Genomic DNA, 25,764 nt, shown 5'->3' with positions numbered 1-25,764 from the left:
ATGAGGACGAAGGATGATACGTTCTTAGTACAATCAACATGGCATCAAAATTCACCGTTTCAAATTCAGTTCATACCAGAGCAGAGGTAGATGAGATTTCTATGGAAATTGGTCATATCTCAAAACTTATGACACTTTTCTAATTAGCATTGTTTGATGCGTTTTAGCTACCTCCTGTCTCGATGCGACGTGTTAATTTAAGGAAACCCTGTATATTACAATTAATGTCAAAATAGCACTTGTTGCAAACATAAACTACCTCAGTATTGTCATCTGCACAATACCACGGAAGCGTCAATTCCTTGGAGAATTCCATAAGCCTTTTAAGCCGGTGACAAACCAAGGGTTAAGCTTTGCAAAAGTCAAGCGTAAGCTTTGCCGAAGTCAACGGACAGTCTGTTATGCTTAACTAGCTTAAAATGAACTTATTCAGTTCTTCTACCCCCTTATTAATAAAAAGTTACACCCGGTCTGAACACTGGATTTATGACATTTCCATACTAAATGACAATTTAAACTAGAGTTCAACAAGGGTGTAACTTTTATTAATAAGGGTAAGTTTTGGTATAATTTATTGAGGCGACTATAGCAAATTGTATGAACACTAGTTTGATTCTCGCTGGTAGTCAAATATGTTATGGTGGGTTTAATATAGTGCATATCACAGTAATGTTAAAAAGAGGAAAGATTTGTATATCTTTATAAATCTTTTAAACGAATGAACTCAAAATCTACTACACCGTTTTCAAAAATTCTTTCATCATTAGAATGCTACATTATCCTTTGATCGAAATCCACGTGGGGAAAGCCGCGGCCAAAAGCCAGTTTATAAAAAATTGTAGAGCACCAATCACTAATTTAAAAAAATGCACTAAAATGTAAGCCAAACTTCTAAAACTCATAAAACTCATTTATTTCTGTAAACAGGCTTTAAAAAAGCACTTTTACACGTCCCAGTATTAACCCTACCACTGCTTCAGGACAATAAATGGGCCAGTGCTGAGAAGAAGCAGCGCAAGAAACTCAGACACTATTTTATTAGTTTTCTATATTAGTTTGCCCCAACTCTAGCTAGAAGTATGAAACATTACCATGGCAATGTGAGCCAAGCTTCGTTCTTGCCCCGACTCTAGCTTGCCTTGCTCTATTATGTGTCCCCAGCCTAAGCACACATGTAAACACAACACACACTAACACACTCATAAATATTTACAGTGTTCCGGACCGTAAACATATATTTATTGCCGCTTTACAAAAATACTCACACATTAGGGATATATTAAAGGAAAATTGCTGGATACAAAAGTTTTTGTATTCATTGAGTGTACAAATAAAGTGCGTACATAAATTTTAGAGAAAGAAAACCTTAATTTTGTTCTTCAATAGCATTATCTGGATGTAAATCTTCATAAATGTACGTTATTGCAGTATTTATGGATATTGTTTTTGTAGTACCTACTGAGTTTAGTAATAAAATTGAAATATTTTCTGGTATGCACGAATATTTTCAGTGACAGACTGGTTTAGAGAGTAAAAAGAGTTTTTCACAAAGCAAGTTATTTTTTATTGAAACGCACTGAATTTTGATGGAATGGCTACAGCCTCGGCTAGATATTAATATAGGGTGTAACAAGCTGGTAAAATTATATAGAAAAGATTCCAGTCCCGATGGTTATTATCATTGTACCCTAAATGCAAGTTGTCAATCTCATTTTGGATTATAATATTCTTATACGAGTATGTATTGCCCAGTTTAACTAAAAACCTAGAGTAATAGGTATTATGTGACTGTCGAAAGTATTATTCAGACCAAATCTAAACTAATTATTAAAGGACAATGTTCGTTCTCCATACATTGTTCGCCTAAGAACCAACAATTTTGACATATTACTACCCGAAAGCGAAATAATACGATTCTGTGTGTAAGATCAATGATTTCTGATGGACACTTGCCATAAAATTAATGATTAAGAATATTAAATCACAGCGATTTTATAATATGTCGTTTATGACAACATGGCGTCTAATGTATTGTGTGAACATGTGTGAATGTATGAACACCGATTCACGAAAAATGTTTTGTATTGTCGTCACGCCGAGTCGCAGCCAAATAGTATAAAATAATAGAACAAGTTTTAGAAATACAACTCGGCATTCCACTTTTATAATATGCCCACATATTGCACGTAAATAAACAACATGAATCGTAGGTTGTTTCCACCCTTGTCATCTGACACATGAAATAAACTCCTATTGTATTATAGATATCGAAGCCGAATCGTATATAATAATAGAATGGGTTTTGGAGATCACTCGGGGTTCCACTTTTATAAAATACCTACATATTGCATAAAAATAACACGAATCATGAGTTTTCTTTTCACCATTTACATCTGACACGAGATAACAAACTCCTATCTCCATGACTACCGTCGTAGTCTATGCCAAAGACTACAATATTTTAAGCAAGAAGTTTCAAACCTTAGCGGCTACGGTAACCCCTGGGCCACATACATCATGATAACATTCGGTCGACACTGGAACGAAGTCTTGCGATTATGCAAAAAAGCATCGTATTCTAGTGCGGCTATATCACGTTCAACCGGGGTTTTAATTCGACTAAAGTCCTGACTAAAGACTGGAAGAAAATACGCCGCATTGTATGAGCACTTCGTGTTCGTTAAAGCGGCTTCAGATCTAGAGCCCACATAGTTTTCTTTCCAATAATATCCGCAAGTAGCGCTGCATGATCTTTACAACAAAAACGGCAATAGTTATTAAGGTGCCAAAATTATATGATTACTTTGGCACGGTATTATACACGTTCGAAGATTTGTCATTTTCATTCATTTCATCATCATTATCATCATTTCAGCCACAGGACGTCCACTACTGAACATAGGCCTCCCCCAATGACTTCCACATCGCACGGTTGGTAGCGGCCTGCATCCAGCGCCTTCCCGCTACCTTTATCAGGTCGTCGGTCCACCTTGTGGTGGGTTGACATTGCAGAATATGACTTTTGATAGGTTCATCATAGAATTCGGCGGGGATATCCTCACGGAGGAAGTTCGTAAAAGGCGGAACAAGATCTTATAATAATGCAACGCCGAAGCTGTAACGCGCGTGCTCCTACGTGTAATCCGGCGAGTATGCAATAAATAGTAATGTCTGGTAAATAGTGGTAATACGTATCGTTCGTTCGTTCGTTTCAGCCGAAAAGACGTCCACTGCTGGACAAAGGCCTCCCCCAAGGATTTCCACGAAGACCGATCCTGCACCGCTCGCATACAGGCACCTCCCGCGACCTTCACCAGATCGTCGGTCCACCTAGTGGGAGGCCTGCCCACGCTACGTCTTTCGGCTCGTGGTCGCCACTCAAGAACTTTCCTGCCCCAGCGGCCATCAGCTCTACGAGCTATGTGCCCCGCCCCGTCTATGTCTATATGCGCTACGATTACAGGGTATCATTTTGCATAGTCGCAAGACTTCACTCCGCTGCTGTCAAATTAATGTCGCATAATGTTATCGCAATATGTGTGGCCCTTGGCCAAATCACAGAAGCCTATGCGAAGAAAGAGCACTTGAATGACAATGAAAATCAGGGTTACCATTTTATAAGATCTCCTCACTATTGAGGGTAACAAAGTAACATTAATAATCTAGCCATTAATTACATTTATTACCTATACGAGAAAGTAAAGCAACATGCGGTTTTATTTTAATTTGTAAAATATTTGTAACAGTTTGTTCCAAGTTTAGTTTTACAACAGTATTGCTGTTTCAGCTGTCACTGTGAAGCTTTGGGAAAATAAATAAATACAAAAAATATTAACATAAATATTTATTTAAGTTTTTATGTTCATTATCATAATATGCCAATTTAAGTTACACTGTGTGACAGTCTTTGACACTAAACAAACTCTTCAGCTTAATAATACCTACCTACAGGGCGTTTTTATAGTTACTCTTGCTGATGAAACAAGAAGGGTTGATTCTACTACTGAAATACAACTACTTTTCTTACAGGACCAATATCAAATTCTCAAAAAAATTCACATCCTCGTGATGGTGATAATTTCTATGGAGAGGTTTTTTTTTATATTCGGTCTCTTGGGATAAGTTATTCCATTTGAGCAGTAGAATTAATCCTTTTTATTTGATCACATATAAAAATAACACAAGTGTGTGTGTTTAGGAAAACTTCTTCTTTGGTATGGTATCACTACGGAGTTATAATGTCGGCAACTCTGTATCACTGACTTGTAACTTTCAAACAGTATGAATAATAAGGGCACCACATTGGTTTTCTTTCTGAAAAAAGGCTTTCACTTTTAGTACTAACCCTTTAGCACTATTTCATTGAAATAAAAATACAATAAACGCACAGAAGACTGAAATTGAGTCAACTGACGTGACATTTATAATTTGTTGACATTATGACAGTTTGACAAGACTAGAAATTGAAAAAGTTTTAATTGAAAAAGTAAAATGACAATTTATTAAAACGATTCACAAGGATATAATCGATTAAAAATATTTATAAAATGTTCTGATACTTGCCTGTAGCGATTATCCAATCCTGGTTTCTACTGAAAAACTACTTCGTGGCAAGATTTTAATAAAATAATAAAATCTTTATCTTCTCTTTCACAATCTATAAAAGTTCATTTGGTCTATTATTAATGTGCTATGAATGAGGGTTTTCGCGATTGAAAAATCCGCGAGATGGCAATACGTAGACGCGAGGTCCAAATGCTGCATGATTGGTGGATATCTGTCAATGTCATGTCAAAAATAACCAATCATGCAGCATTTGGACCTCACGTCTACGTATTGCCATCTGGCGGATTTTTCAATCGCGAAAACCCTCATTGGCATAGATTATGAGAGACTGGCAACTATACTAGGTTGATATATGTTTCTCACACTTCAACTGGCATTGGATTCAACATCGGATTCTGACACTTTTACAGTTATGATACCATGAATATCAGTTTATGGTCCTAATTATTTTTATTTTAATTACGACCTTCGACCAGTTGGACACTTTAGATAGCTTCTTGTAATAGTGTCAATATCTTTTTAGCTTTTAACGCAAATCTAGTCTTCAAAGCAGTTTAATCGATTTATTTTATTTTCAAAATCGATATTTTATTGTCTGTGATGGCCGCAGGAACATCACTATACATGGACTCCCAGCAATAAAGTACGGTAATGCCTCGTACAGATTTTATCGGCAAAAATTATGGAACTTGATAGGTTTTAGACCATGCCACGCACCAAAACGTCCGGAAGTTGTAATAGTATTATAGAATAAACGTTAAAAGACTTATTTATTTAATTTTTCAATGCTTAAGTGTCCATTAGAACGAAAGGGTGCTTAATGTATTAAAAAAAATAGAAAATAATTATGATGGGTTAATGTTTTTGGGCGGTTTTTTAGGCGGTTTCTGACAATGTCCTTTTGACAGCAAACTACGTAGATGTGTATCTCTGTAACTAACCCTTTTCAAACATTCTGAAAGCGGTCTGTTTATACGATTCGTTAGTTTCCAAGACGATCTTTAAAGTCAACATGAGCGACATAATCTATCAAGTCTACAGGGTTGTCGATTTATGCTGGTTTTCTATATTCTAACCAAATCCGTCCGTCAACTGTCAAATTTCAATATGTTTTTGGTCAATATATCTGCGGTTTGCGATGTTTTTATAATTTCACATTGTTTATAAGACTATTTAAACAATATTAAAGTGTAATCGCATCGAAAATTATGGATATTTTTATCGAAAACAGATTCAAATTTGACAGTTGCAATCTGGATTTGGACACGGATTGAATATAGGAAACGGACGTAAATTAGTAAGTGCAAATCAGATTTAACATACTGATTACCGTTTTTGGCTAAATAAAACTTACTCATTCTAAGGCAACTTTTACACTTGATTTGCTGTCAAATTATGGCGACAATTTTTTTTAAATATTAATTTTGTAAAATAGTGTCCATTACAGCTAGATAAGACACAATGTTTCGTTATCCGAACTAATAAAATTATCGCCGTTATCTCTCATCTCTAGTAAAATCACATGGTATTATTTCAGTCAGTCAATGGTGCTGATTTAAGTATATTATATGGCTAACTAACGGCCTTAAACTTTAAAGCGGTGAGGGCTACACTCCGCGACCTAGTATGGATTTGCGTAAGGCTTGTAAAGTAATTAAGCGGGTTAAACTTAGTTACTGGATGTTATAAAGCTTGCCCTTTGACAGGCAATACTAGACTACAGAAGCTGATGTACTGTCAATTATGTAGGGGTAGGTAAACGGGACTTAATGCCCGTTTTTACCATCAATCCCTAATTTTTAAGTGACCTCTATGAAAACAAAACTCCTATTATGTGTTACCATGGGGGTCACTTAAAACTTAAGGATTGATGGTGAAAACGGGACCTATCCCATCAATACAACTCCTGTATAGCCAGGATCTACAGCCTGCAGATAGGGGCAAGTAGAAAAACAGTCTTTCCCTGAGGTTCAGTCGATCTTCAAAGCAATTTCTGTGGTTTAAGCGTGAAAAGATAAATACAAACAGATAAACAAACAAGATGATACTTGCGTAGGTACTATGGAAGTGGATAATCAGGGTATTTCTGGTCCAGCTAAGTGGTTCATCCATGCAATATGTCCTGCCCATCTCCATTTACGGCTCTCAATCTCTTCCACTACATCGCTGACCCCGTCTTTTCTCTGATCCACTCGTTTCTCTTGTGATCTTATAGACTCTACAAGATCACAGATGCTTGGCGTTTCTCTCCAATGAAGAGAAATGTTCATGTCTTTCCATTGTTCTAATTACAACACAAGCGGCCGCCCCCGACTTAGTACGCGTGGACCCCGCTTTACCCCCTTGGGGTAGAGAGTTTCCTAAAAACCCTTCTTAGTGGATGTCTACACCCTATAAGGAAACTACCTCCCAAATTCAAGATTGTAGGTGTTATAGTTTCTGAAATTTCGTGATTAACCAGTGAGTGGTATTTCGCGTTATAGGTTTGTATAAGATACCTAGTAAATGTAGGATAGCCTAAGCAATGTGAACAGACCTTTACGTATCAGTGGCTGAAGGCAATCAGCAGTGTTTGTGTGCGCCGTGATTGACAAAGCCAATCGGAGGCGTGAATAGCTTCATCATTGGGTACCGACGACGGCTCGTCAAGGTGTACACAGTGGCATCTTAATTATTGGTGATAGAGGCGATTTTGCAATACAAATGTATTGTATGGGCTGATGTGTTGTCGTCAGTACTTTGAGAAGATAGAGTGCTCAGCACATAATTATGATATAGTTACTTCGGTCCGTTTCAAAGGTAAATGACTTCAACTGCTGGACAAAGGCCTCTCTCAAAGATTTCCACTACGACCAGTCAGTCCGCTTCCTGAAAACTACTCGTCGGATTTTGATAGACCCGTATTACATGAGAACAGCAGATAGGCCCGGTTTCCACCAAAGCGGAGCGGTGCGGAACACAGCGGAAGTGTCAGGCGGATGAATTTTTCTGTAGCGGAGATGAACAGTGGAAATAATGAAATCTGATTGGTTATTCAAAACACTTCTCCGCTCCGCTCCGCTCTGCTCCGCCTTGGTGGATATAGGGCCTTAGGTCATAGCTCTGTCTTGATACCTACGTTGAAGAAGTCAAACGAAATTCTTATAATAAGTATTAATATAATATAAATGTTCGCAACATATTTTATGTCCCCATCAGGAATTGAACCCGCAACCTTTTCATTCTTCTTTCATCTATCACTCACTCACTCACCACGAGATCTCAAAAATTACAAGTGCTAAAGCCTGGTCTATGAGCACGTAGAATTTTGTCCAATGACCCCAAGCTACCCATCCTTATCGCTCGCGCGTAATTATATTGCTGTAGCGAGTATGCGACGGGCGCCCGCAGTGAGTGTGCGAGCGCGACTATAGAAGTCTCAAATTTTGAATGACCCTCCTTTTAGAACGTAGGTGCTCACTAAAGCGGGATTGTACAAAATTCAACCCCTAAGCGGGTAAAACGGGATCCACGCGCACGAAGTCGCGGGCGGCCGCTAGTAAATGATATAGTTTACATGCAATGCCCAGTTTAGGCAGCCATTTATCCAAGCCATGCACAAACAAACAAGCTTACTATTCGTAGAGAAACTTACCAAATATCACGTGTATCGGAGTTAGAGAGCCAATTACAGTGCCCGGGATAGTTCGCGAACTAATTAGAGATCGGTAATCGCGCGCGTGCGGTGACCACGCTTCGTTACACACAGCGGGAGTAGAACAGCCAGAACAACTGACACTGGAAGCAGTGGTAGGGCTTAAATGGGACATATAAAATTAAGCTAGAAGCTGTGGTAGAGGGTATAAGGTGTAAAAGCGCTTTTTAATAGTCAAATAATCAACGTTTATTACTATTATTAAGTATGGCTATTGAGATTTAGGTTTGATGTGGGTTTTCTATGGGAGCATTTTCTTGACGATTCATAAAAATTCAAACATTTTTATAACGCCATCTTATTGTTTTATTGAAAAAAGTGACAAAGCATTTTCTAAAACGAAGATTTGAGCAAAAGATACGTCTGTCTAGAACTCATTCTATCAATGCTTACTTAGTCACATTACATTTTACAATTTTTGCCTTTGTGTGTGATGTGACTATTTTCTCAACAAAGTTGATTTATTGCTTTAATATCAATTTGGAAAAAAAACTAAATCAACAAAAGTGTGTTAGCTGAACTATTCAGGCTGTAGCTAAAAGTAACGAACCGAGATAGACTCGTCCTTCTGACGTCATGAATCATAGTAATCCGGTTACAGTGAGGTGAATGTGTCGCTTTGACCCATCAACGCTACCTTAAGGAAAATACAGAAGACTAGGTTTAGAAAGCCAGTGCTAAATAAACTAGCTATTCTTATACTCGTATTTTACAGCAAGTGAAAACCAGTCAATTCCTAATTTTTAAGTGACCCATATAACAGGAATTTTGTTAGGTCAATTAAAAATTAGAAAACGGGCATTAAACTCAATAAGAGTTTTATTACTAAAATCATGAAAAAGTAGCAAAGAAATTGTATAAAATTAAAAATAAATAAACCATTTATGGATTTGTCACACTGAACGTGTTCTACAGTCTGCGTTCACGTCGAAGTGTAAACAACGAACGTAAAACCAAACAGTCATGCGATATAAAGAATTGGCCGTATGGATTTATATCCAAAGCCGTAAAACTAATTTAAAAAAAATGTCGGTCTACAGTCCTGGCAAGACATGATGCGCGCTGCGTTTACATTGACGTGACCGCTGTCCACAAAACGCATCCAGTGAAAAATTCTTTATGCAAAAGCGGCATGTGTGAAAATGTCAAGTATCTACTTATTTAAGTAGACAGATAAAACTCTTTTATAAAAGGCCTGCACCCAGGTGCAGGCCTTTACCGGCCAGTCTGAAAATATTGTAGAGCGGCCAATATTCGGAAGTGGACATCCTCAGTGTGGCTGATATAATGATAATGAAATTATATCTTACTAGCGAATTAGGTAGGCGTGAATCCCGTTTTACCCCCTTAGGGGTGGAGTTTCGTAAAATCCGTTCTTAGTAAGCACCTACGTTTCGCTTTTATAAATATAGATACTTAGAAAATAACGTAACTAACATCTTTAAGGATTAAGTTCGTAAAACTTAACTAACATAACTAAAATCCTGAATGCAAAATAATCAATGAAATAAACTATTCTTGATTCTTAGGCCTATATTCAACAAAAGACTGGCTGAAATGATCATGACGAAATAGCTTCATCTAATAACTTTTAAGATAAATCAACAAAAAACTGTTTTGAAACTTTGGCTGAGTTGCACAACCTTATTTTAACCGTGACCATAACTGGTGTTTTTAACCGACTTCAAAAAGGAGGAGGTTCTATGTTCGGCTATATGTATTTTTTTTGTAGTCGGTGCCGGTTTAGTAGAACATTTCTTGAGCTTGGCACTAAGCAGGCTGGCACCTAATTAATTAATAACGTAATTATTTTCTACTTTTCAGTGCAGGATTTTTGGAATCGGTTTTAATTTTTTTTGTTAAAATTAATTTGTATGGAGTTTGACAGACTTTTGACGTTTGTTAAAGTTAAAGCAAGATGGTGCAACCCAGCCTTAGTTTGAGCTCCTCAAGGGCATCGGACGTGACTAAGATTTACGAGATTCTTACTAAATACTGACAGGGTTTTACCATAACCATTACCATAAAATGTGACTACAGTTATGAAGAGTATCTGTCTCCAGGTTTATTGCGATACGTGATAGTAAGTTGCAGGACTTCGGTTTGGTCTCTAAGGATTGATGGTTTCTGATACGAATCATAATAGTAATATTATAGATGCGAAAGTAACTCCGTGTGTTATAGTTAAGTTTTATGGATAAACTGCTGAACTTTTTATGGTGGACATTGGTATTCGTCTTGGAAACTAAAAAAGAAAATGCTTTTTAGGAGGGCTTTCTTTTCTCCAAGCACTTGTGGGGCGTTGATAAGTCAGCAAGTTGGTCATTCTCTTTTTGTTTAATTATATGAATAAGATGTATGGAAAGTTTGTGTGAAGTTTGCAACATAAGTCTATCTTTGATCTATGTATTTCAATAACATCATCATCATTTCAGGCACAGGACGTCTACTGCTGAACATAGGCCTCTCCCAGTGATTTCCAAATTGCTCGGTTGGTAGCATGGGTGGACCACTCCAGAACCTTGCTGCCTTGAACTTCAATAAGCCAATGTAGCATAATAATATATGTAGTTAGACCCGTAGACAATTTGACATACAATTTCGATTCGGTTTTTTGATTACTACTACGTCTCATAGCTATAGAAAAAGATTGACGCCCGTATTCACAAACGATGCTTGCTTAAGTGAAGCAGCAAATCGAACGCATAGCGTTGAACAGAGCTCTGTGATTGGTTCGTGTGTCACCCTGTGCGTCCACGCGCACTGTGTGACTTAAATAAATAAATAAACAAACTTTATTGCCAAAATTGTTACATAATTTGAGTTTAACGGCGGCTCCTGCACTAGGCTCGCAGGCCTGTATCGCAGCCAGTGAGTGATTAATTTACTTTTAATTTATACTGTGTACTTCATAGTAATGTTTGTGAATACGGGCTGATTTAACTCCAATGGTCTCCATTCTCTAAGATAGGTACAGTATGAATCTCTCTACTAATCTATACTTTGTGATGCCAGATAAAAAAACAAAAAGAAATCACTACTATCCTGCCTACGTGAGATTTAGGAAAGTCCTGAAATAGACTCGTTAAACTTTTAATCAGCTTAATAATTAATCGGATTAATTCTATTTCGACAGAAAGATTAAAGTAAAACGCCTTTTGCCTTTTACAAATTTTAGTGAAGAGTCAAATAAGAATTTGAAAAACATGGAAAAGTAGGTTTTTACATGGTCTAAGCACTCTGAAAATTAAGATTTAATAAAATAGAAGTCTTAAACTGAATTTTTGATAACTTTTAATTTGCGAATGCTTACTGAAATTACTTTTACAATTATTTTGACCCAACTAATTATTCATACTTCTGTTAATACTAAAAGAGCATTTCATTTTCTTATTTAAAATTTCTGCCTAATATTCTCCTAATAACATGATACCTAGCTAGAATCTATCTTGTCCCACCTACTGTATAAGTATTAGTTTGACCAAACTGTTGACAGTCTAACTAAAGCATAATCTACTTATATGTATTATGTCAATATGTTAGATACAAGTACCTTACAATATAGGGAATATGCATCGATTTTAAAAGTTAATAAATTATGTATAAATAAACATTTTAGTTAAATCAGGGCACTTACAGGGCAGATATGTACCATCCTAGACTGCAACCCACTTAACATCAGGTGCGATTGTGGTCAAATAACTGCCTTGTTATGCAAAAATAAATCATAGAATTTATGAAAAACTAGTATAGAAATCGGACTGGAAAATAAAAAGTTACAAGTGTTTAAACTTTGTATGGAAATAGCTGAGCGTGACGTCAAATGTCACCCGCCCATAGTAACTTGTATGGGACTCTGCGTGTCGTTCTGACATGACCAATGACGTCATGATAACTCTAAAGTCTATCTTAGGTATCTTTTGAAATTTTTGTTTAAGAAAAGCAGTGATTGATTTGATAATGCCAAGGCTACTGAATGTGTGGTTGGTGGTAGGGCTTGTATTAAGTCCGCCTGGCTAGCTACCACCATCTTACCTAAGTCTGTCGCCATAACAACAATGTAAACAGGATTGTTGTGTGTTCCGGTAGTTAGAGGTAAGATTCCTCCGTGGTTGAGAATTCCGGGTGAAGCTCGCTTCCACCTTCGGCTTGATCGTCACTTACCATCAGGTGAGATACAGGCCAAGAGTTTCCTCGTTGTGGATAAAAAAAATAAAAAAAAACCTTGGATATTTTGTATTTCTCGAAAATAATCGCCGCTTCACTTACTACCATATACAAGTCCTTACTTAGGGCTTACCCTAAAGCTCGTCGGCATCAACAGCAATTTATCAAGTCATTCATAAGGCTCTCGGCTGTTTGCTTTCATTCAAGCCAGACCTATATTCAGCCATTCTAATCGTCGAACTGCACATGCTAGATATTCGTAACTAGAAATTGAAATTGGACCAAGCACAGCCTTAAGTTATCACATCAAAACTACTTATAGTCAATACAACAGTATTTTTTTTATCTGACGGAAGAATGAAACGAATTTTTCATTTTCAAGAATAGGCAATTAGGCATGATGAAAAATTTTAGTATTACCAGGCCTGTTCATCTCCCCGAGTTTACATCGAAAACAAAACACGCACGATGGCCCACCTACAGGATACTATTCGATAAGGCCTCACATACGAGCGAACATTGACTCACGCACGCGGATTCTTGTGTATGATGGAAGAAAATAAAGATAATGGTGTACTAAATACTGTGCAGTATTTAACTGCCTAAATAATAATAAAAACACAGAATGTACTTTTTTAAGTTGCCTCAAGACACTGAGAGGTAAATAAGTAGTTAATATTATTCATGCTAAATCATGTATTTCCTCCGCCATTTTCCGCAGTTTGGCACCTCACGTCACATCATTTTACCGAAGTCAGCCCTATAGCTTCGGCGCAGTGCCGATCACTGACGTTTGTCAACAAAATGGTGCTTGACTCTTGAGACAGGCTAAATTACACCATATTGTTAATGACATTGAGCATACATTTTTTTTAAATACCTTCGCGAAGTAAAACTTCTGTACGTAGTACTTATTATTATTCTGTGGTATTACTTAGAAATATTTCATATTTTAGCGAAATAATAGTTTAAAAGAACGGTTAGTAATAAGCTTTTAGTTTGTTAATTACCGCTCAATTTGTTTTATGAGCTTTTAAAGTTGGGTTTTTCATTTCAGAAGTATAAAATTAATTTAAATAAAAGCTTGTAAAATTGAGTAGCCCACACAATTTTTACACCAAAAATATAATTGTATAACTGCCTAAATTGTAAGACCTAATGTGAATGCTAATGTGGTTATAATAATAATAATAAATGATTCTTTATTCAAGTAACCAGGACTCAGTTTATGCAATAAACGATTGAGTATTAATTTATCGGAACTGAAATCGGAATCTAAGGTGCTAAATCAATCGGAAATTCCGAACTTTCGGAGTCAAAACCATCTCCGTAACATCTTTAATGTAAACTACTCTAGTGAAATCTTAAAATAATGGCATCTGCAAGTTCTAAATATTTCCTAATAGATTATGAAAATAAATTACACGTACTCGTAGATGCTTTCCACGTTGATCGATTGGTAGCAGCCTGCATCCAGCGCTTCCCTGCTACCTTTACGATGTCGTCAGTCCACCTTGTAGGTGGACGTCCCACGCTGCGTTTTCCGGTACGCGGCCAATCGATCAACGTGGAAAGCATTAGGGGAGGCCTATGTTCAGCAGTGGACATCCTATGGCTGAAATGATGATGATGATGATGATGATGATGACTCGTAGATAGGTAATTAATCATACATACTCAATACATACAACATTATAACATAGGTAAGTAGGTATATGTTATAAATCAAAACTAACAACGATACTACACTCAGTCGTAAGAATAGATAGACAGATGAGAAACATAATATTATATTTAAACTAAATACAATCTATATTTCCTAGACTCTCCGACAAAAAACTGGGTCAGGCAACTTTTTTCTTGGCAAAGTGTAACTCTAAGTAAATTGAAAGTTGCTGGATTATTGAAAATCAACTGAAAGTGCAACGTTATTTAAAGTCAGACGCTAACGAGGCGACGAGATGGGCGGGACATTAGGCTGCGGCACACTTGCGATTAGTCGCAAAGTCGTAAAAAAGTACTGAATTTAGAACTTATAGAAACCATGTTATTTCATGCAATGCACTTTTTTGTGTCTTTTTTATCGCACACTTAAAAATTAGTGCCTACATAATTTAACTATTAGTAGGTTTTCACACATGATAGGTAGTTTCAATGGGTTTTCACACGTGATAATTTCAATTCGCACATGATAGTTTCAGCCATAGGTTTTCATTTGTTTCTTAAATGGTAAAGATTTTGATTCCACCGAGCAACATAGTTTTTCTGATAAAAATGTGTCAAATGTCAATTTTATTACAGTATTCAAACGATAGTCAACAATTAAACAGAATGTTAAATTTAACTTCAACGACAATTTAAAGCTTTGACTACATGATCGAAAATCCGTATAATGGTGACCGAAATGCGACCGTTGATTAGTGTCGCGTATTAATTAATGAATTTAATGAATACTAAACTGTTTAAGGTCACTTTACTAATTAACATCCGTACAAATAACCATTAATAAACCGACCGCATAACTGCGGTTTTGGTGTATTGGATTTTGTGGATTTAAACTTATTTAAAACTAGCTTTTGCCCGCGATTTCGCCAGTTTGCATTTTTAAAAAATATTTATAGTGTTAATTGTGAAAAATCTAAAACGTTAAAATAACGGTAAACATAGTGACATTGACGTAATGTCAATGTCACGCTAGAAGAACGTGAGAATAGAATAGAGGGTCACGCGGTTTTATTTATGAGAATAGATCTACCGGCCTCTAATAATAGGAATTAATTTATGTCATTCAGGTATAATGTAACTTTCTACTGGTGAAAAAAAATTAAATCAGTTTAGTGGTTTAAGAGATAACAAACTAACGTCCGTATTCACAAACATTACTATGAGGCCTCACAGTGCGCGTGGGCGCATAGGACACACGAACCAATCACAGAGCTGTGAGTCCCATTTGCAAACATCGTTTGTGAATAAGGACGTAACATCCATGTAAAATCGAAAACTAGTTGACATCTGCAAGGTTAAAAATGTAGAGACCTTGTCATTGTTATATTGTTGTAAAAAATATGAATAATGATGGCGCAGTTTTTACTTTGGTAAGTTGAACAAACGAGTGTATACTAGAACCACAATGACTTCGATGCGAAGTGTTACCTGTTGATCCCACCAGGTTCCAATCCTGCAACTTCTAGTCTTACAGTCCGGTTAGTGGACTACCCACTATATCGCCCGTATTCACAAACGATGCTTGCTTAAGCGAAGCAACAAATCGAACGCACAGCGTTGAATAGATCATCTCTCCCTGTAATTGGTTCGTGTGTCACCCTGTGCGTCCACGCGCACTGTGAGACCTCATAGTAATGTTTGTGAATACGGGCCTAAGCCGCCAAATCGGTATTTACATAACTCTCATTAGTTTTTTTATTTTATTTTAGATCATAAATAATGCAGGCTCTAAACGTCAGTAAAAGGATTTATCAACTAAATAGGCCGTTTAAAGCAAAGTTACTGGCCTCTGACCGGGTTCAGTGTTAAATATTTAAATCCCCGATACAGTTTTTATGAGGGTAGTAGCGCTGGGAGTTTTTTAGTTAAATTTAAAGTTGTCAATCCATGGAATAGTTTAAAACTTTTAAACTTATATTTTTGCTGTCGGTTTGCTATTTGGAGTTTAAATATAAGTTCAATTTTATATTGATTGAAATGTTTATTAACCGCCTCTGTGGTCTAGTGGTAAGACCACTTGCTTCAGACGCAGAGGTCCCGGGTTCGAGTCCCAGTGGGGGCAGATTTTTCTATTCGGTTTGGTTGGTGGTCCTATAAGAGTGTATACTCAATGATGAATGGGTGCGTGCTTGATGAACCGATGACCTCAATAAGAAACCTGTTTTTTTCGTACGCGAATAATAATGCGGGCAAAGGTTATCTTTTATGAATGATAAATAATTCGTAATATAATTTAATTTAACAACGCCTATATTTATTTACCTATATTTTACTGAAGCTATAAAAATGAGTGACTTTGATGAGGACAACATGTTATCAATTCTCTCCCTTTAATTTATTACCCCAAAGATTCCATAAGAAAATATGAAGCCATAAAAATATGTAAGTATTAAAGAAAATATTTTGTATGCTGAATAAGTATTTATTTTCTTATTCGAATTTCATTACAAGGTAAATTAATATTAATTATTATTTTATTTGCCTCTGCCTAACACTCATATTTTTCAGGTTGTTTATTATTTGTATCATATTAATAAGGCCGCCTGTTATATCATTTGACACACAATATTAATAATGAAGTATTATGATTCAAATTATATCTTGATTATCTTGAACGCTTGTTTTCACCATCAATCTCTAATTTTAAGTGACTCCTATGAATTTGTTTTCATTACAGGAAATTTGTTTTCATAATATGGTTCACTTAAATATTAGGGATTGATGTTGAAAACGGGCACAGAAAATAGTAACTAATAGTTATTTATTTAATTTATATCCGTTTTCCTATTTAAAAAGCACACACGATTTGGAAAGGAAATCAATATTTACATTCTACATTTAGTTTCAAACGTTACCTCGAAATCAGCTGGCCATAACTTTGAGATTTTAGAGCCAGTCGTCCGTGTGTAATCGGCCTAAGGCAAATAGCGGCGTAACGAGGCGAGAGACGCGATCGTGTGTGCCGGCTTTATGCTTGTTCTCGTGATAAATACGACAGGATTTAAGGGTGCGAGCACACTTTATACTTTTACTGTGTGTTGTTGTTGAGATGTTGAGTTTGGTAATAAGCGCTTAGGAACCCTGCCATACCCTTATACATAAAAATTACTATGAGGTCTCACAGTGCGCATGGACGCACATGGTCCCAAAAACCTATGAAAATACTTGAGTGGTGGAGTGACACATACGAACCAATCACAGAGCTGTTCAACTTCGGATAGCATTGCTGCTTCACTTAAGCACGCATTGTTTGTGAATACGGGTGTTACTTGTGGTGAGTTACTTCAAAATGAGTTGCAAATAATATAATTAAAAGTATTTAATTTTGTTGTACCATGTCGCAATTTTAAGTTTACTCAAAACACTTTGGAACATTGCGTTAGCTCATAAGTGTTAAAGAAGCTACTTCAGTCACTTTAATAACAGATGAACCCTGGATTAAAATGACATTTCCATACTAAACGACAATTTAAGCCAGAGTTCAACTAGGGTGTAACTTTTATTAATAAGGGGGTAGGAGTTAAAAATATCGTCGATCATAATAATTAAAGTAATTCGTCGCAAAAGTATAAAGTGTGCGCGGGCTCTAAGGCCTCAGATAAGGTTGTGGTTTTGAAAAATACATTCATTTTATATGTGTAGTTAAGTTATGTATTACGACACGCTGGCACGCTTCCAGTTCAAGTTTATATGAGAGTAGGTAGGTAAATATATGGTTTGGTATATCTTAAATAACGTATGAACATCTTGTTACTTTTTTTAGAAAATTTTCTCGCTTTCCGTAGAAAATTGTATAGTATAAAAATTATGTTCTTTCGAAATGGGGCTCTAGACTTTTTGGCATCTATTATTTTACCTAACTTTTTTTTGAAATGATAAATGATAACCCTGATAGGAATAAGTACTTCTGTCTGTCTCAGACCCAGGGGGTCCCGTATTCTATTCCCAGTATGGGCAACATTTTCTGCATGGCATAGATGGTGGTAGAGCTTATTCTAGTCCTACCTGAGTAGCTACCACTATTATCATGATGCCATCATGATGATGATGATGATAGTCAGTTCCTATGTGTTCCATTCTGGGCGAAGCTTGTTTTTTCCACCAAATCGAAGCCTGATCATTACTTTTCCACAGGTGAGAATATGTAGGCCTGGCACAATGCTCGAAGACCTTAATCGAGTTTCCTAAAAAGCAGGCCTTTAGAATGCACATCGACAAAACAAAGCTTATGTCGAATGTCCATGTTGCAGCCTACCCAGTTACAATGAGGGTTTTCGCGTTTGAAAAATCCGCCAGATGGCAATACATAGACGCGAGGTCCAAATGCTGCATGATTGGTTATTTTTGACATGACATTGACAGATATGCTCATTGGGAGCTTGATTCTCGAAATTGTTTTGTATGGTGCTTAATATATTATGCAAATAAATGATAAATAAATATGTATATTTACCTCGGACATCTCCGTTGTGAGTGAAGAAATATATCTAATTACCCTTTCTTTTCCAGTTTCGACGTGCGCGGGCGCAGCTTCAACAAAGCGCTGCACTGGTCGGACCCGCTAGCCTTCGGGCGGCGGGCGTACTTCGTGACGATGTCCAGACCCTCGTCCCTGACCGTGGACGCCATACAGCTGGATGATGAAGGCATATACCGGTGCAGGGTCGACTTCAAGAACTCGCCGACGAGGAACTTCCAGATCAAGTTGAATGTTGTTGGTGAGTGATTTTTTTGTAAAAATTCCATCCATCATCATCAGGTCATTATATCCGATGTTTTTTTTTTATGCAGAACAAGTAGTATTCGACCGCAATCGCACAATGTTAAGTGAGATGCAGTCTAGGATGGTACATATCTGCCCAGTAAGTGCCTATTCACTCTCGCCTTGAAGTGTCCCGGATAACCCGGATTATAGTGATAAGAGGTAATATAGATAAAAGAAATTCGGGCTGTAAAAGGGTAAACATTTTTACGTTTCAAACCACCGGCACGTGTGACAAACCGAAAAAGCTTTACATACCTACAATCTGACTATTTTTTGTTGTAATGAAAAGAAAACTGGAAAAACCTGGGAGACTTGGAAAATTCTAGGCCAGTATTATGAAGAACCAGTGAAAAATACTTAGTCACCTTTGTCAGACTCTTTTCCGAAAGATTAGCGCCCGTATTCACAAAGGATGCTTGCTTAAATGAAGCAGCAAATCGAACGCACAGCGTTGAATAGAGCTCTGTGATTGGTTCGTGTGTCACTCTGTGCGTCCACGCGCACTGTGAGACCTTATAGTAATGTTTGTGAATACGGGCGTAATATTATTTAAGTATCGCCTTTATAATATTAGTAGGATAATGCGAGCTACGAGTAGGCAGTTTCGGCATCCCACACATTTTTGTATTTTATTGTAGAATCTTAAGCTTTATAAATCCCTATTTTATTGCGTATTTTGATATTGGTTGGGCCTATGTCCAACTTTCTTCTCTTCCTTTTCTTCGGTGGCTCCAACTCTCAAATTATCTAGCTGCATGAGATGGTTTCCCACTAATCTGTTTATCGGATTCGGGGCCAGCACCTTCGCAGGAGCCAACCTTCGCGAAAAACCTCTATGGAAAATTAAGAAAAAACTCTATGTTGTCTTGGATCGTCTGTCAATGAAGTCAATGTGAAAAATCCGCTGAATATTTGCTGAAGATATTGAAATAATCAAAACCGCAAGAAATATCGACGGGTCGACCCTCGAAGCCTGGTCTCCGTCTCCTGATCCGCAGGTTGGTGGTTTCCGTTTTATGCAGCTGTATTTTTGAGTTGTTTGGAGTCACCAGCCGACCCCCGCATCATCTTTCTTCCCCGCAATTTTTATTCCTGGTGTGGCTATTTACACGCCACACCATTTGTTGGTCCTTCGAGCCGGATATTCCAGCTTATTTATTTTTCAAATAATTAACCCGCATAATTTAAATTTATTTTCGTTTCAAATAACGTGACGTTCATACACCGCCGGCCATATTTTTTTGCAATTTGTTTATTTTCAAAAACTTTTTCATATTATTTTGCAGTTTTGTCATCATGGCAAATACGAAATTAAATTCGAAATTAAAATTATTGCTTTCCAAAAAGGAATCAATATTCGAAAGAATTAACACTTTATTCAATTCATCGAAGAATATTTCCAATTTTGATTCAAGATTGAATCAGAAGTTTTTAGAGGAATCAGAAAGCATTTCTGAATTACATGAAAAGTTTGAGCACATACTGGATGAAATAAACGAAATTCAACTTGAAATTAACCCCAATTTTACTGTAACTTATAGTTCACTCAGCGCGTTTGAAGATTTATATTCAAGCGTTAAATACGCGCGCAATAAGTTGTTATTGACGTCGCCTTCTACTAATTCGCAAAATGGTTCCTTTCATATTAAACTGCCACCAATCGAACTGCCTTCGTTCGACGGCAAGGCTGAAAATTGGCCTATTTTTTATGAAATCTTCCGCACTAACGTACATTCTAATAAACAGCTGACGGATTCACAACGTGTGCAATATTTGATGAGCAAATTGACACACAGCGCCCTAAAAATGACCGCAGGTATCGTTCCTACCGGCGATACTTATAATATCTTGTGGGATAGTCTCGTCAAAAAGTACCAAGATAAGCGTAGTCTGGGTGTTCACTACGTCAATAACATCCTGGACATTAAAACATGTGTAGGTACCGCTGCGAGTCTTAATCCATTTGTTGAGAAGTTATCTTCATCTATTGCAGCTCTCAAACAATTAGACATTGAAAACTTAGCAGATTTTATTATTTTGCAATGTAGTTTGAGGAAAATTGATTCTCAAACGCTTCAGAGTTTCGAGATTTCTGTAGGTGATAAAGAAATACCTACGTGTGATCAGTTCATATCTTTTATTCAAGACCGCGTTAAAATATTAGAGAGAACTCGCAATAATAGTAGTTCCAACACTACCGCTGCCTCTGAGCCCCGTAAAAATAATTATTATAATAACAATCGGGACGCACCGCAAAATAATAACACTTATAAATCTTTCGTTTCTAGTAACGATCCGCACCCGCGAACTCAAACGACCAGTCAGTGTATTCTATGCAAAGCTGACCATAGGTTGTATTCTTGTTCTCAATTTCGAGACAATTTTAACCCGCAAAAACGCTTCGAATTTATAAAATCTAAGGGCGGTTGCGTTAACTGTCTTAGTGTTTCTCATACTGCAAGTAAATGCAATTCACAACACACTTGCAATAACTGTGGCAAGCGACATCATTCGCTACTTCATTTTGACGTGCCCGCACCGCGAAAATATTCGCCCGCTACCTCTGCCGCGTCACAAACAATGTCGGCCGTAAACACCGCGCCACAGGGCACAGAGAAGTGCAGTAGTACTACTCCAACTCAACGAAATATGAATGACGCTTCTATTACTCTCACTTCGGAGGTGAGACCGAGTTCTACCATATTATTATCCACCGCTCAAGTATTTGCATCGCACCGCGATAATAAAAATAAACAGATTGTACGCTGCTTGATTGACAATGGTTCACAAAATCATTTGATAACTTTAGATTGTTGTAATAAATTGAACTTGCCCGTTAATAAATTGCATGACTCTTACCTGCAAGGCGTTGGCAAGTCTTCGAGACCTGTTCATGGTTTTACTTATTTTGATATCGAATCTCGTACTGATCCGAATAATAAATATCATATTTACGCTCTTGTGATCGACTGCATCACAGATCGTCTTCCCGCGAATTATGTTGATATAACAGAGGATATGACTTACCTCAATAACTTACCGCTTGCTGATTTATCCTGGAACATTCCTAGTGAAATTGATGTGGTATTGGGTGTTCAATTATTCCCTTATATTTATTTGGGGAATAAGGTGGAATCAGGTTCACGCGCGCCTACTGCTATACTTACTAGTTTTGGCTATGTGCTTATGGGTGACGTACCGGCTCGCTCTAGTCAATTGCCGACGCACTCGACTGCATTTTTTACCGCACTTCCGCACACGGAAATAGAATCAAGTTTACATAAATTCTTTGAATTAGAAGAGGTTCCTTCTAAAAGCTTTCTTAGCCCAGATGAGGCAGAATGCGAAAATATTTTTACCTCCTCGGTGATTTACCAGGATAAACACTTTAGTGTCGACTTACCGTTCCGCAAAGACCCATCTGTATTGGGAGATTCCCGTTCCGTAGCTTATAGACGTTTTCAAATGCTTGAACGAAAGTTTGACAAAGTGGATGGCTTACGTCAAAACTATAATAAAACCATAAATGAATATATTCATCAAGGTTATTTATCTGAAGCCCCCGAGGCAGACTCAGATGAGGGTTACTACATTCCGCACCACGCTGTATTTAAAGCTGGAAAGGACAGCGCTCGCGCCGTGTTGGACGCCAGCTGTAAAACTCAATCTGGTTTGTCACTTAACGATATTCTTTACGTTGGGCCGAACTTACAGTCTGACCTATTCTTACTGCTAATAGACTTCAGAATATTTCCTGTTGCAGTCACTGCTGATGTAAAACAAATGTTTCTTCGCGTAAGTGTGAATGAACACCATCGCAAATATTTGAAAATTCTCTTCCGTTTCGATCCTCAAGAACCTATACGCACTTATCAATTTAGTAGTCTACCCTTTGTACTCAAACCAAGTCCTTATATAGCTATGCGTACGATACGCAAGTTAGCGCACGACCATAGTGACCGCTTCCCTGATGCTGCTAAAGTAGTAAATACTCAATTTTTCATGGACGACTTTGTCTATTCGTTACCCGATGTACCGACCGCAATTAATTTATCCCGCGATTTAATTGATTTGTTCAAGTTAGGGTCCTTTGATCTTATCAAATGGACAAGTAATTCTCCCGCACTGCTTGAGGCTCTTCCAGACTCACACCGCTCACCTGTCAGTTTCTCTGATACAGGTAATAATAATTTTAAAATACTGGGATTGTCCTGGGAACCTGCTGATGACAATTTTTCCTTCACTACTGTCGCAGTCGATAGTAAATGTACAAAACGCAGTATTCTTTCTCTGGTTGCTCGCTTATTTGACGTTCTCGGCTTAGTTGCTCCCGTCGTCCTGTTTGCCAAGATTTTGGTTAAGGAACTTTGGTTAAGCAAGATAGACTGGGATGAAGTGCCTCCGGAATCCATTCAAAATCGTTTTGCTGCTTTCCTATTGGATTTGCCCGCTCTTTCGACCATGAGTATTCCGCGTCATATAGGTGTTAACATGGATTGCGCAGTAAACATTGTTGCTTTCTGCGATGCTAGTCTCAATGGCTATGGTTCCTGTATTTATTTACACATAACTGACCCTGCAGGTAATATTGTTGTCAGGCTTCTATGTGCTAAATCTAAAGTCTCACCAAGTAAAATCCAAACGCTAGCACGCTTGGAACTCGTCGCTGCTTTACTTCTTTCGAAACTTGTGCGAGTAGTCCAAGAGAGAATATCCGAGCGCATTCCAATTGTAGGAATCTATGCTTTTTCTGACTCCACGATAGCACTTTCTTGGATACATTCGTCTCCTCATAGATGGTCTATTTTCGTTAGTAACAGAGTAGCCAAAATCCAAGAAAATTTACCGCCTCATTGTTTTCATCACGTGTCGGGCAAAGAGAACCCCAGTGATTGTATATCTAGAGGGATGTTACCTTCTCAGCTGATTTCTCATTCATTATGGTGGGATGGTCCAGTCTGGCTTCAAAGACCTGTCAATGAATGGCCTATCGATATATTCACTCCATTAGAGAGTGAAACTCTGCCAGAGTTTAAAGATAAAAGCAATACGCTTATTGTTGCTGCTCCTTCTGAGCCTTCTTTAATTGATGAAATATCGAACCACGTTAATTCCTGGAATAAGCTTCTAAACACGTTTTATTATATTCTGAAATTCACAAAAAGGTTGCCGAGTAATGAGCTCGTAGCCAATAGAAATGCGTCGGAGATTTTTATACTCAAAAGCATTCAGAGCGTTCATTTCAACAAAGAAATTGAATTGTTAAAGGCTGGTGAGTTGCCTTCGAAGCATCTCCGTGGCTTATCACTTTTCTTAGACCCTCACGGTGTAATTCGCATTGGAGGAAGACTGTCTAAATCAGACCTTCCCTATGAAGCCAAACATCCTGCGCTTCTACCCAAACGTGACCGCGTCGTCGAACTTCTTATAGATCATTATCATACCGCTAATTGTCATACTGGACCTGGATTGCTCATGTCTATTCTTCGTCAACGCTATTGGATATTAAATGCCAGATCTATTATACGCGCCCGCTGTAGACAATGTAATGTTTGTTTCCGCTTGAACCCGCAGCATCCATCTCCCAAAATGGCAGATTTACCCGCATTTCGCATTCAAGATGCTAAAGCTTTCGTACACACTGGTACTGATTTTGCAGGTCCTATTAACTTCATTCCCACTAGACGAAGGGGACAACATTCTCAAAAGGCATACATATGTCTTTTTATTTGTCTAGTTACGAAAGCTATTCATATAGAATTAGTTTCTAATCTTAGCACAGATGCGTTCCTTTCCGCCTTTAAAAGATTTATATCTCGCCGCGGTCCAGTATCTGTTATGTATTCAGATAATGGCACCAATTTCGTCGGTGCTAAAGCCCAGCTCGACGAAATATATAACGTATTAAGTAATACTGAATTTCAAGATGAGATTAAGCGAATGCTAATTGATCATCACATAGAGTGGAAAATGATCCCTCCCCGCGCCCCACACTTTGGTGGTATATGGGAATCTAATATAAAAAGTATAAAAACGCATATGTACCGTGTTGTAGGTAAACAACTTTTTACTTATGAAGAACTTCTAACAGTTCTTGTGCAAATTGAATGCATTTTAAATTCTCGACCGCTTGTAGCGATATCAGCTGATCCACATCTGGACGTCTTGACACCAGCACATTTTTTAATGTCCACTCCTTTGCGTTACTTGCCTTCAACAGAACTGAAAGATGAAAAATTAACTTTAACCAACCGCAAGAAACTTTTAGACCAGCTTGTTTTATCATATTGGAATAAATGGCGCCTGGAATATTTGCACACGCTGCAAGTTCGTCAGAAATGGTGCACACCTGAACGTTCAATCGAACTAGGTACGGTTGTAATAATAGGCAATGATAATGTACCGCCTTTGCATTGGGTACTTGGTGTAATTACCGAAGTTTTTCCCGGTTCCGATGGTGTGGTCAGAGTCGCTTCTGTTAGAACCAGTACTGGTGTCTATAAGCGCCCAGTAACTAAATTATATCCGTTACCTACACAATAACAACTTATAACGCATTTATTTATTACATTAACTATTATTTTATTTCTTGAATATTATTCGTATTATTTTTATGCATTAATTTAAATACTTTAAAGCTCTTCGATGTGAGGACTTTATACATTTTGTTTTCTTTAGGGAATTGATTCTTTACGGTTTCCTGGATGTATTTTGAAGTTTTTGTTTATACTTAGCAAATTGCAATAATACGTCATGTTCCCCCTTTTCTTTCTTTTCTTATTATAATTTCTTTATTGAAGTCCTAATGAACTTCAAGGCGGGGAGCATGGTTGGGCCTATGTCCAAC

At 37.4% G+C, this 25,764-nt stretch overlaps 1 protein-coding gene across 1 annotated transcript in view; it reads left to right on the top strand.

Annotated features, from left to right (window-relative positions):
• The window catches only part of LOC135081905 (nephrin-like), a 183,528-nt gene that overhangs the window by 120,469 nt on the left and 37,295 nt on the right, over nt 1-25,764 (top strand). The window contains exon 5 of the mRNA XM_063976686.1: nt 18,662-18,870. Coding sequence (XP_063832756.1) covers nt 18,662-18,870 — 209 coding nt within the window. The remainder of the gene's footprint in view (nt 1-18,661; nt 18,871-25,764) is intronic.

This window comes from Ostrinia nubilalis, chromosome 20 (genome assembly GCF_963855985.1).
Source record: "Ostrinia nubilalis chromosome 20, ilOstNubi1.1, whole genome shotgun sequence".
Taxonomy (NCBI): domain Eukaryota; kingdom Metazoa; phylum Arthropoda; class Insecta; order Lepidoptera; family Crambidae; genus Ostrinia; species Ostrinia nubilalis.
This window is presented reverse-complemented; position numbering and strand designations above follow the sequence as displayed.